The following is a 13,103-nucleotide window of genomic DNA, read 5'->3' as shown; positions in this document are numbered from 1 at the left end:
ATTCTACTTGTTGCTATACTCCGCTGTAGCTGGAGGAAATAATATTGTATTCAATGCTGTTGCTACAGGATGTAGTAAAATATTCTATTCAGCACTATCACTGTGCTTTTGCTGGACGATAAGGTGTTCCCTTCAGCGCCACAGTGTTGCAAATATAAAATTTTCGGTTTTCACTTTAAGAGATCCAGTTTACTGTGATCCTGTTTTTCCAGATGTGACCATTTCTTCTTGGGCATTCATGAGTAAAATAAACAATCACTCGTTACATTTAACTGTATTCCTTAACTAAAAATAAATAAATAGGTGCACAATTCTGTTTAAGAGTTTTATGAGAAGTGTGCAGAATCATATGTAGTACACACATTGAAAAACATATTTTACACTGTTGATGTCACCCTGGTTTACTGTTATTTCCAATTAAATATTTAGAGTTTTAATTATATACCTAGCAATGGAAATATAAAAGGACAAAGCTAAGTGGTATCCATTTCTGTGATGGTAATTCTCACAACATGTGATTTTCTCACAATCTTGTATGTGATGTTTTTTTAAATTAAATATTTCCACATGAAATCTTGTTAAGGACAAACTATTTCCAACCTTTCACAACTCCATTTACCCTTCCCCATTCTTGTAAAATTATTGGTCTTAATAGTGGGAAGTTTATAACCTTAATGTGGAACCCACTGAAGTGAGTAGGTGTGTTTCTATTGGCGTCAGTGAACATTGATTAATTCATTATCCGTAAAGAGGATAATTCAGAAAAGCCCAATGATAATCTAATTCCTGCAATTATTTGGCATTTTTGCTTGTTACAAGAACAATTTTATACTCTATTTAGCAACTAGGTAGGTCTACCTGCAGTTTCGTTTCTTGCTATTTAGATAAGCACTCTAGGTTTATCTGAAGAGGTACTGCTTTCGAAGTGAAATAATTTCAACTATTCTATTAGTGGCAGTCTGATCCACTTCCAGCATTCATGTTTGCAAGTGTTCAAAATGTTGGACGGCTTCATTCTACAATGCTAAGAGGGACAAGGGGAAAAAAGTAAAGGATCAATGGTACTATTAAAACTCAGGTCAGGAAACAGGGTACCATGCCCAAACCTTACAGCTTACAGTGTGAAGGCAGAAGAGAAGAAAAAAAAAAAAAAAAAAAAAAAAAAAAAACTGTTTTTAGAAATTAGAAATTGACATTAACAAGAAGAAATAACTGTGGATCCCTATTGCAACAGAGCTCTCCTCCAGCTTTCACTTTTATCCAAATAACGTGCTCCACAAATTTCCACCTGATCAGATGTCAGGACTTGAAGTGATATTAAAACCCATGAATCTAGGAAATAAAAAACCCAGGTGATTCTGCAAGGCTGCCGGTGTACTCTGAGAACCAGCCTTGTCTTGCCTTTATACATAACAATGTTTCTAAGCAATGGAGACAGAGCGTGGTTAACTAGTGGAAATAAAAGCCTTGAAAAGACAAGCTTCTTGAGAAATGTTACCTCTGTCAAAAGCCAGGGCTTGCTCCATTTAGTTTTAGGTAGCTGGAAGCTGAAGCCTTCTTTTCCAGAACTATTTTACAACCAGCTACAGACTCATATTGAACAATTTTAATTCATCTGGAGAATCAGAAATACTCAAAAAATGTCTTGTCTTTATTTGACAAGAATTTTCTTATTTTTAAACCTTTTGAATCACAAAAAAAAAAAAACACCATTGTTTTTAAGTCTTCAAGCTAGACTCAACAAGCAGAATCATTAAGTCTTCCCTCACCTAATTCTTTTGTTTGCGTTGCTCTGTTTCTCCTCACATTGGCCTTGATTTACAGAACTCATCTTTATTCATTTACATTAATATTACAGCCAAATCAAAGCTTACTTCGGATTCAAGAGGAGATTTAACAAAAAGACTACTGGTCTAGTTCTCAAATGCCATAACTATAAAAGCCTATTTAAAAAGGCATGTCTTTTTCCCATTCATCAGTATAAAGAGTTTTAGAGAGAAGTGCAACAACTACGCAACTCCAAGACAGTTATATTATTTTCTTATCTACAGACAAGATATGTATAAACTTATGTATACCCCTGCTGGCCAACTTTTTTATTTTTTAAGTCAATAGAGTGATGGCGTTAACAAAAACACATATTTCTTCTGGAAAATACACCATTAGCATACTTTAGAAGTGTGGCACTCAGTAAAACTTCTTAGTATTTCCTCTCAAAATGCAGCATTTTTTTTTTCTGTTAATGTCTATTGTAAACAACTTAATGTACTGGAAAAAAAAAAAAAAACAAAAAAAAACACAACACACAAACCAAACAAACAACCAAACAAAAAACAAAACCAAAACCGCAGCTGTATTAGATGTTAGATGGTGCATCTATTCAATTTGGTCATCTAATCCTTTCAGATGATGTGGAACATTTCCTCAGCAACTGGACACTGACACAGTTACAGAGTCATTCAACGAAGCTAGAGCTGGAACTGGCTTACAAATTGACTGTGTATGTTTCAGCTAAACTTCCTAACCATGAGTTTTCTGAAGACAGGTAATTGAAATAGGATAGAATGATTTCCATAGATGCTAAGCATCCCAAACTCTGACTGGACCCTAAAAAATAAAAAGTTCAAAGAAAAAAAAAATTAAAGAGGTACATTTGATTTAGGCAATTCACTTTAGGTTCTCTAGATCTAAATGCTTTAATAAAAGTGCATAATAAATATTAATTGGACTTATTTTGCTATTGCATTTCGGAAGACTTGAAAGCTCAAAGCCTATCAAAGTCCTAGAAGATACAACGTGTATTTGATGGTGGTAAAGGTGCAACTATGTTTCCCTGTACATACTTTACTTACTAGTAAAAAATCTGTAGCTGCAAAAACTTATTTTAGGATATCAATCAATCATGAGGAATTTGTACACTTCAAGAATTGGGTTACTTTGCGAGGGGAATGAAAGCATTTAGAATAGAAAATAATTATTAGTCTCAGGTAAGACTAGACAACAGCTAATGTTACAATGGCAATCACAGAGGAAAAATCCAGTTAACACCATGAAAAAAAGATTAACAGACAGTGCAATAGGAACACCGTCATAATGAAAGGCTATATAAACGCGAAGCGAGAATTTCTCTTCTGATCACTATTTCAGTCACTTAACATTTGGACTGGCATAGCCACACTAGAAAAAAGGCTGTTGGGAACAACAGTTGTAGAGCATCAGTTAAGAGGTATTTTCCACACCTGATTTCTTTGGCCTCGCGGACTAAAAAATGCTTGAAGCTAAGGAACCCGAGTCTCAGCTCAGTTCTTTACTTAAGCTGAAGTCTGGAAGAGGCTGATCCTTAGTCCTCAGAAAAGTCTTACTCCAAGGGTTTGGGTCATGTTCTTAATAATTATCCCCATCATTCTTCATAGATCTCAATAGCAAAGAGGCATGCAAGAGGAGCAAGTAAAGCCACAAAACAAGTGCAGAAACAAGTAGTAACCTCATTACGGTGTCACAGGCACAAAGATGCTATGATGGGAACTGCTACAACCCCACAAGAGAAGCTAGTTGATAGGTTATTACACTGAATGTTAAAAAGTCAACTTTGACTAAAAGTTAAGAGGCTGTAATTCACAAATATAGACTGCCTTTACTTTAAATGGAGAAGGAAAGTAAGGTACACTAACAAGATCAAAGTAGTTTCTGATATGATAAATATGTTTGTAGGAAAGCAGCCATTTATAAATGCACATAATATATAACAACATTATAAATATTCACATTGCAATGAGTTTAGCCTATTCTAAAATCTTCCAGGGACATCTGTCTTACTTTTTGCTGGAACATTAGCCTGAAACAATAAACTTTTGAAATCTTTGTGTCTTTGCTCATAGACTGTTATACAAAAGGGAATTTTGAGCTTAGTTTCACAGAACTGAGCCATATGATTTTTTGTTTTCATTAACATCTGTAGAAGCTAGGTAGACCCCTAAACGGAACGGAAAACTATATTTTACATACAGTGTTAATACCTGTTTAATAATCATGCAAGACATAAAATAGGAAGATTTGATTTCCAGTTTTAAAAAAATGGAGACCATCACCTCAGGTATAACCCCAATGACTTCAGTAGTTTGCCCAAGGATGAATTTGGTCCCACCCTCCTTGCTCCTCTTCTTCTAGAATTCACTTATATAAACCTGATATTATATAAACTCAACATGCATTTATGTAGGGTTAGGTCAACACACAAGAACCGCGTTGATGGGCTCTGTAAGCTCTTTCTGGAGAGAGATACTGGAGTCGAGGAGGCTCCTTTCGCCATCCTCTCCCAAGACAAACAACACACCCAGCCCCGGAGACGGAGAGCGACGGAGACGCCGGCCCCGGACGAGGGGCGGGGGAAGGCGGCCCGTTCAGCACCACGGACAGAGGCAGCGGGCGGCGAAGGCCGGCACCGCCGCCGCCGGGAGAAGCGGCCCCGCGCCGGGCCGGGGAACCGGCTTGTTGCACGTCGGGCGGCCAACAGGCTAAGGGACAGGGAAAGAAAGGGGAAGGGAACTGCCCTGGGCTTGGCAGATGCACAGCGAGCTAAAGCCACCACTATCCAGAATACTGAATCCCGTGGCAATCAATTTAATCTATTATTTCGCTTCTCTTTCCCCTTTCCACAAAAAAAAAAAAAAAAGAAAAAGAAAAAAAAAAACACGAAAAAAAAATCGAGAAGAAAAATAAGGGGGAAAAAATGGACTGATGCAGACCTCCTCAATCTATGACTATTTAATGAAGCCAAATGAGAGTTGCAGAGGTTAAGAGCTGGCAGAGTAATGGCTAGCAAATACATTACGCCCAAAAGCTTTGAAAGATTCAACAAGAGTATCTCTCTCCAGAAAGAGCTTACAGAGCCCATCAGCCCTGCAGGGAGCTTCCCTGGCTACTATCTGAGCTGTGGGGCACTCCAGCCCCGTAAAGCACACACAGAGAAAACCGAAACGCTGTCTGCAAATCTCTCCCCTCCCTCGACACAGAAACTACCCGTGCTCCGGATCCGCGCGAAGGGAGGGAAGGGGAGAGGGCGCAGCCCACCGGAACCGAGGATCGTCGTTATTAATAGAAACCACCGGAGTGGGAAAAGCTGGAGAGTGCCGGCTCCATCCCAGTGCCCGCACTCCTGCAGCCGCCCCCTTCCTGCCCTCCCTCCCTCCGCCAGCAAAATGCAACGCCCGCTCCCGATGCAGCGGGCCCGGATCGGATTGCCACTCGCCCCCCACCCCACCGCGAGGAGATGGAGAAGGCGGAGGGGGGGGGGGGGGGGGGGGGGGGGGAAGGGAAGAGCGGGAGAAGGAAGATTTTCCGTGCGTGCCTTTGCATGGGAGGCGGCTCCGCGCCGGCGAGGTTCCCTCTGGGCAGCCCCTGCGCCCTTGACATGACAGCGGCGATCTGCCTCCTCTCCTCCTCGCTCAGCTGGCTCAGGTCCGCCTCCACCCCGGCCGGGACCAGGCGCTGCAAGGGGGCCGCGGGGCCGCCGCCATCCCCGGCTGCTGCCGCCGCCGCCCCTTCGGGGAAGGCGCCCAGCCCTTCGCCTCCTTCCAGGCTCGCCTCGTTGCCCATGGCCGCCGCCGCTCCCCGCCGCTCGCCTCCTCTCCCCTCGGGCGCGGACCGGGCGGAGGTGGGGAGGCTCTCCGGCGCGCAGCCCCGCTCCCCAGCGGGCGGAGCGGCGGGCGCTCAGGGCTCGGCGGTCGCCACCGCCACCACGGCCCCGCACGGCGGCGGCGGCAGTAGCAGCGCCGGGGCCGGGCTCGCTCGCTGCCGCCGCGGCTGCCGGGGAAGTGCGGCGGCGTCGCCGACCGCCCGCCGCTCCGCTCCGCGCAGCGCATGCTCCGGGCGGCCCCACCCCCCCCCACCCCGCGTACACCACCGCCCCGCGCCCCGCCCCGCGCCCCGGCATTTAAAGGCACCGCGCACCGTCCCCCGCCGCCCGCACCGCACCGCGCGCCGGAGGAGGAGCGGGCGGGTCGTGGCCGCGGCGGGGAGCCAGCGCCCATCCCCCCGGGGTGCTGCCTGCCACTCTCCTTCCCTCGGCAGATAAGGATGTGCTTGCGAGTAGCCAAAGCTTGACGCATTCGAGCTCGGCACGAAGTAAGGGGGGATGGAAGGCACATCTGGAGGACATCCCTCCAATCAACCTCTCCCCCAGAGCAGGGCCAACGAGGTCAGGTTACTCAGGGCCACGCACAGCTGAGTTTTTAATGTCTCTATGGATGGAGATTTCACAGCTTTTCTGGGCCCCTATCCCAGCGTTTGACTACCCTCATGATGACTGGTTCCAGTATGTCAGTGTTGTTCCAGGACTGGTGAGCCCCAAACTGGACACAGTACTCCTAATGCAAGTGCTGGATATATTGAGAAGAATCACCTTCTTTAACCTGCACTTGAGGTAGCACAGCCTGGTCTGCCATTGGCATTCATCATGACAGCATACTGCTGAAACCTGTCCACCTCCTCACCCACCAGGACCTTTTCTGCAAAGCTGCTTTTGGGCCAGCCTGTCCTGGCACATGGGGTTATTCCTTCCCAGATCCAGGACTCTGCGCTTGCCTTTACTCACTTCCGTGAGGTTCCTGCCAGCCCATCCTCCTGCCTATCGGGGGCCCTGCAAGCAGCATCCCTGTCTGTCAGTCTATCTACTGTTGTCTGAGCTGGCATCATTCACAGTCTTCCTGAGGGCATATTCCATGCCTTTGCCCACATCATTAACAGATGCGTTAAATATTATTAGTTGGAAAGGTTCACCCAGTAACATGCCATCAGTTGGACTTGAAACAACTAACCACAACCTATTTGAGCCCGCCAGTTCAGTCTATTTTTCACCCACTGTACAGGTCTCACTAATTTGGCTATAAGGATATTATACTTGATAGTGCAGAAAGCCTGGTGGAGTGTGATTTGCCTGGGGTAAACACATGCTGTTTCCAACAACCTTCCTGTCCTTGGTCTGCCTGGACATGGCTTCCAGGAGGATTTGCTCTGTAACCTTCCCAGGAAGAGTACTAGCCACACTGGCCTAACTGCCTTGTAGTTCTCTTGTGGATCCCCTATCCTGAAGACAGGTACAGTGCTTGCCTTTTTCTGGTCGCCAGGGAATTTTCCCAATGACCTTTTGAAGATGATACAGTGACTTTGCAATAACATCAGCCAGCTCCCTCAACACCCTTTGATCCACCCCATCTAGTCCCCTGAGCTTCTGCGTATCCAACCGGTTTAAGTGCTCCCTGTCTTACTCTACTACAGATAATGTTTCATTCCCACACACTTTGCTGCTAGGCTCGGGGACCTGGGAGACTAGAGGACAAACCTTACCCACAAAAGCCATGGCAAAGAGCTTCTAAGTACCTCAGCCTTTCTGTGTCCTTTGCCACTAGTTTTCCTGCCTCATTGATTGGGCACCAATTTTTTCCCAAATCCTTCCTAGGAATCTTTACTAAACTATGGCTGTATTTTGAATATTCCAATGCATCGGTTAAACAGCTATGTCTTGACAAATATCAGTTGTTTTAGCTATAGGGGTGTGACAGCATTTGGTGCTCTCGCTATTTCTCTCCAGACACAGCTGTAGGCAGATCAGCTCCAAAAATTACCTACATAAGGATGCTGCCCAAATATTTATAGTATTCTTGTATTGTAACAATCAGAGAGCATTTTTTCCAGTACTGGTTCACAATAAATGATGAAACTAGTAGCAGCTGGGGGCTTCCTACTGTTCTCTCAAATGACTTTAAGTTATGCATCAAAAGAACAGCTCAGCAGAGAACATCATAAAGCACAGAGGGAAAATCCTCTAAATGGAGTAGCAAGACATGAGTATGAGTGGATGCCTGTTCACACCGTCTTCTAGGTAATGACATCAGAGGGGCCTGTGGAAGAGGTGACACTCAGCACAGCCACACCTGAATGAAGGTGGATTCACTTTGCACATGAAGTAAGATACACATTTCAGTTAAGCGTTTTAGAGGGAGGCAAATACACACCCCTATTCATTTAGCACAAGTGAACATCATGTACTTCGGTGTGAATAGGTGTGCAAAGTGCTGCTACATGGAAGAAGGCAAACACTCAAAGATGGAGAAAGAAGGATTTAATCAGTGAAAACATTTGGTTTTCTGGTACATACTAATGTGAGCATTCATATGCACATATACTTCATTATGCTGTGCAGGGTGGTATTCCTGTCCTTTAGGTGGGTAGTCTGGAAGTTTATTAAGTTCCCAAATGCAATTTTTCTAAACAAACCAACCCCCTATGTTTCTTTATTCAAAGTCTAAATAAGTAACAAAAGCCTTTGACTCAGAGCTGGAAGTCATCTTCTGTTTAAAAACAGATGGCATGTGTCAGGTATAGATGCAGACAAAACAATTGATATCAAAACATATTAAATTCCCTCAATAAAACAATTAAAACTGGGGAAATAACAGTTTTGCTAGTGCTTACTAATCAAAAATACATATGCTGTTCATGTTTCACTGTTAACATATCCTGAGATAGAAAACAGGAGGAAAGAGATGTACAATGCCTAAGGAAGTAAGATGAACCTAAATGGAGGCACAGGGTGAGAAATCACCTATGGTGGGAAGTTCACTATTGGCTTCACCGAAGCCAAGGATGTCACCTTAAAATGATTATGATTTCAAATATCTTAGGGTTTTTGTGGAAACTGTCTCTTTTCAAAGTTCTGCAACATTTACCTTTTTGTACGCAACAGCATAAAATCAATAGTTATCTGTCCCAGAAGTCCCACTGCAGGCCTGTTTTCCTTACATCCCATCATTTCCCCATCTTTCTCCCTACATACTTCACTGTCTGTCCAAAAGCGACACGAGTTCTCTCAGTTTGGTGTTACCGGTGGACATCAGAAACTAATGAGGTATAACATTCTGTTGTGGCAAGGAAAGAAGAGTTATCAAAGGAATCAGGCTTTTTCTCAAAAGTCATAATGTCTAACTTGCAAGGAACAGGTTGGTGGTGTCAGGCTAAACACCCTTAATAAAAAACGTATTTTCTTAATCACTAGCACAGAAAAATATGATTAAAACCCTTCAGAGATAAAACAGTCTCTTGGACAGTGCATACAGGTTAGAACTCTGCACGTGAATTTAGAGGCAGTTAGAGAACAAAGTTGCCTTCCCTTAGATACTAGGTAATATAAAAAGGATGAGCATGAACAGAGGCAAATCCAACCTCCCTTTGAGGGGTCGCTTGAAGTTTTTGTAGAAGTTTCTTTGCATCTTTTTGAATCCAAGATGATCAGCACAAGCCACAAACATTTACATATTTTACAACATTAAGTCCATGCGTGGTATCATTATCCCTGCAAAACATAGGCACAGTATATTTGAAGTGATGTAACTTCATTCAGACTGACTGCGCTATATTGGTAACACAGTGCTTTCATCTGGGCCTGACCAGTTTGGCATGCAAACCAGATGCACCAGATCTCCAAAGGAGCCAGTCCAAGTTAGAGCTGAGTGTGCAGAAGAAGCAGCACAAGGACACTAGTTCATCTTTTGCCAGTACTGAATCTGATTTGGGCAAGCAAATCTCGGTTAAGTGTGTATCTTCAGCACTAAAATGAGCGCTTGAAGTTAATTAACTGATTAACAACACTGAAGACATCCAATCTTCTCATCAGTAGGCTACTTAGTATAGGTGCACTCTTTACATTTTAAAGGGGAGAAAAAGCCATTTAGTGCATAGAATTTGGAGAAGTAATGCTAAGATCATCAGAAGAAAGGAACAAGAGGTCAGTAACACCTTGGCATGAGCTGGCAAAATGGGAGGGGAAGGAAAACTCTTGTATCTTAATAATGTGCCTGGCATTATGCCCAGATAAAAGTGAAGGAGGAAGAAGGTGTGTTAATCATTAACGATTAACAGAGGCTGTACTGATCAGTACGACAAAGGAAGGTAAAGAGGAGCTAAAAATTGCCTAAACATATTTATAACACTTTACACATAAAGATTTCATATTCTAATTTGTACAAATACTTAGCTAAATGTCACAGTGCTCCTATCATATTTACCCACCCCATTTCAAAGATACAGAGACTGTGCAGGGTAGTTTGAGTTTAAAAGACATAGCTAAGATGCATCCAACAGTTCGGTCCATCTGCTGTACAGAATGAGCAATGCCTCTTAATAGTAGCTCTTTCCAGACAGTTAACACAATACATTTGATAAATATATTTAAATATATAAAAAGAAAGGAAAATACGGAATACCATAGTACAGTCAGTTGCACAACTATGCTTGCTGTCCTCCCATGTTCACCACCTCGGAATGCAAGTGAGCACACTGCACCAGAAATTAAACCAGAGGGTCGTACCACCCTACGCCACTAGTGCACTAGGCAGCCCACTGGTGCAGGTTGTATGAAATACCTATTAAGGAGTGGAAACAAATGCATATGCAGTCTGCACTAAATGGCTGTATGTTCTAAAACAGGAACACAGGAGAGTAAGGCTTCTTTTCTCACATATACTAATTCTGTATCAAAACTACTCTTATCTACATACCAACCAAAGTTTGGCTACAGCCTGCACAGCAACATTCTTTGAGATCATAATGAATCTCCAGTCTCACCTGACTTAGTAGTCGCCAAAACTATCAGTAAAGGATGATAACAAGGTACCTTGCAAAGCATTGTGTATTGTTCTATTCAAATACATATTACTCTTGTCTCTCTACGCAGAATTTTCTATTCCTTCTCTTTGTACATGCAGGCTGAGAAACCATTGGAATAGTTAGCTACCCTGTTCCAAGGATCCTGCAAAAAACATCTACTTAAGGAGAGAAAAAAAAAAAAAAAAAAGACTGTGTATGGCATAAAAACTCCCAGGTAAGAGAAAACAACCTGGGCAGAATTATCTGCAGTGTTCTGGAGTTCCTGAGTACCTGTTTATTTGGGATACCCTGCGCTCTGACACAATACCATTAATGTTACAGGATCCTATTTATTATTAAACACATCACTTTTGAACATCCACTGCAGATATTTTAGCCTCATTATCATCAGTCCAGTCGAAACAGGATTAGTAGATGCACTTTATCCCAGTGAATAGCCAGTGCACAGACACCTGTCTAAGTTATCCTAGCAATCGCACAGCCAGATTTGCTTGCTTAAACAAGACTAGAAGGTCTGCCAACTGCCTACAGCACAGCAATACTGATATGCTCACAATATGGACTCCCACAGTATAGATTAGTCACAATGTTAAAAATCTTGTGTTTATTTGCAATCAGTGCTTCTAATACACAAATAGCGATTTGCATCTTAAACTGAAGAATGGGACAAAAAAAGCCCTTAATCTCAAAACCTGTATCCTAAACCACCTGCAAGAACAGCAATATGCAGTTTTGTCCTGTCATTCTCCAGTTGTTTTCTCTAATTTGAGTTTATCCACCTGCAGCAGTTGAGTGCAACCAGCAGTACAGACATCGTCACAAAGAGTTCAATTTTTATTTGCTGGTATGGTGAAACAGTTGTAGCTGGGATTATTACAATTCAAGAGCAAAAGTAGTAAATTAGGAAGAATCTAGGGAAATATTTGAACTATCACTACAGTAGCACCAAGTTATGATAGAACACATGAAAGTAACTGTTCAGTTTATTCAATGGGTTTGCATCAGTAAGATTTTCAGGATCTGTCTCTTAGGACTGTTATTGGTAAGATAAGGGTGTTGAAAATTTTAATTCCCCTAGCAGTTATCTTTTCATGCCCAAAACACGGTAGATACTTAAAATGAAAACTGCATAGCCTAAACAGAGGAAAATCTCATTAGTGAAGCACATACTTAGATTATATGTTCAGGTCCTGCCCGGGCCACAGAGCATAGGCTTTCACTTTAAACACAATCTTATAATTTTTTTTTTTTTTCCTTCTATATTACTTAATCCCTGGGGGAGAGAGGGGAGTAGATGTTAAGGTTCGCTAGGACTAAAACATAATCCATTTGATTTACATGGATGTCTGTATAGAAAACTTACTTAAAATATGATTCTCAAGGTTCCCAGGTGCGAAACCTGCCTTACTATAAGTATCATATATAACTAAATATTGGACAAGGCCACCATTTCCAAGGATTAAAGTTAAGCACCTCAGTCATTCTTTAGGAGCTCACATGTAGAATGATAAACAGGGGTGCAGAGCACACAGTTCCACTGGGTACTGCCCGTTGCTTTCCATGGATTGAGTGATGCATTGTAGACCACGTTAAATACACATTAACTAGGTTTTCTGGCATGAACTGGCTCTGTGGTAGAATTAAAGAGAAACAAAGAAAAGGTTTATCTTTGAGCTATGAAGTCTTTCTTAGAATGGGTTCTGGATACTGCTCATTTCATGCAAAATAAACAGCAGCCTTTATCCCAGAAAGTGTATCTATTCAGGACTAAGAAAGTTTATCCTTCTTTTCAGGTATGTACTTAGAAGCTTTATACTCTTAACACTAGAAATAGCTCCTCATTCATAAAGGAACATACAAAAGCAGAGCTACATCCCAAATGTCTTGATTTTTATTTTAGTCCAAAACCAGCCTTTGAATGGGCGGGAAGGAACCTCTGGAGGTCACCTGGTCTAACCCCTCACTCAAAACAAGGTCAGCATAGATTACTCTCCTCAGAATCTTGAGCTCTGCAATTTCACGGTGACTACAGGTAAGCCTGTCATTGACTATCACATCCCCAATGAGCTCTTCAGAGGTCATGAGCAGCAATGTCCAGGAGCATACCACCTCTGCTTGTCCCATACAGCATCTGTATTAAAGTTATACATGACATTCTCCAGAAATTTCTGAGATTGCCTGTGTCCTGCTGTATTCCCCTTTTGTCAGGTATCAAGGAGGTTTAAGACCCCTATGAGAAGCACAGTCTGTAATATACAGACTTTGGTCAATTTTTTAAGGCAGGCTGTCCACTTCTTCACCCAGATTTGGAGGGTCTGTAATGCACTGCCACCACAATGTCAAACTTACTGGCCTCTTCTCTTATCCTAACCTCCAAAGTCTCAACTACTCTGTTGCCCATACTACAGAAGAGCTTCACACATTCAAGCTGCTCCTTTACA

The 13,103-nt window shown here is 42.6% G+C and overlaps 1 protein-coding gene across 1 annotated transcript in view; it reads right to left on the bottom strand.

Moving 5' to 3' along the window:
* The window catches only part of PCLO (piccolo presynaptic cytomatrix protein), a gene marked incomplete at both ends in the record, with an annotated part of 381,090 nt that extends 375,495 nt beyond the window's left edge, over window positions 1-5,595 (bottom strand). The window contains one exon of the mRNA XM_082487957.1: window positions 5,348-5,595. Within this exon, the coding sequence (XP_082344083.1) occupies window positions 5,348-5,595 (248 nt within the window). The remainder of the gene's footprint in view (window positions 1-5,347) is intronic.
* Window positions 5,596-13,103: the final 7,508 nt, after the last annotated feature.

This window comes from Vanellus vanellus (assembly GCF_965231255.1).
Source record: "Vanellus vanellus genome assembly, chromosome: 1".
Lineage (NCBI taxonomy): Eukaryota > Metazoa > Chordata > Aves > Charadriiformes > Charadriidae > Vanellus > Vanellus vanellus.
Note: the sequence above shows the minus strand (reverse complement) of the source record. Positions and strands in the feature narration are given on the sequence as shown.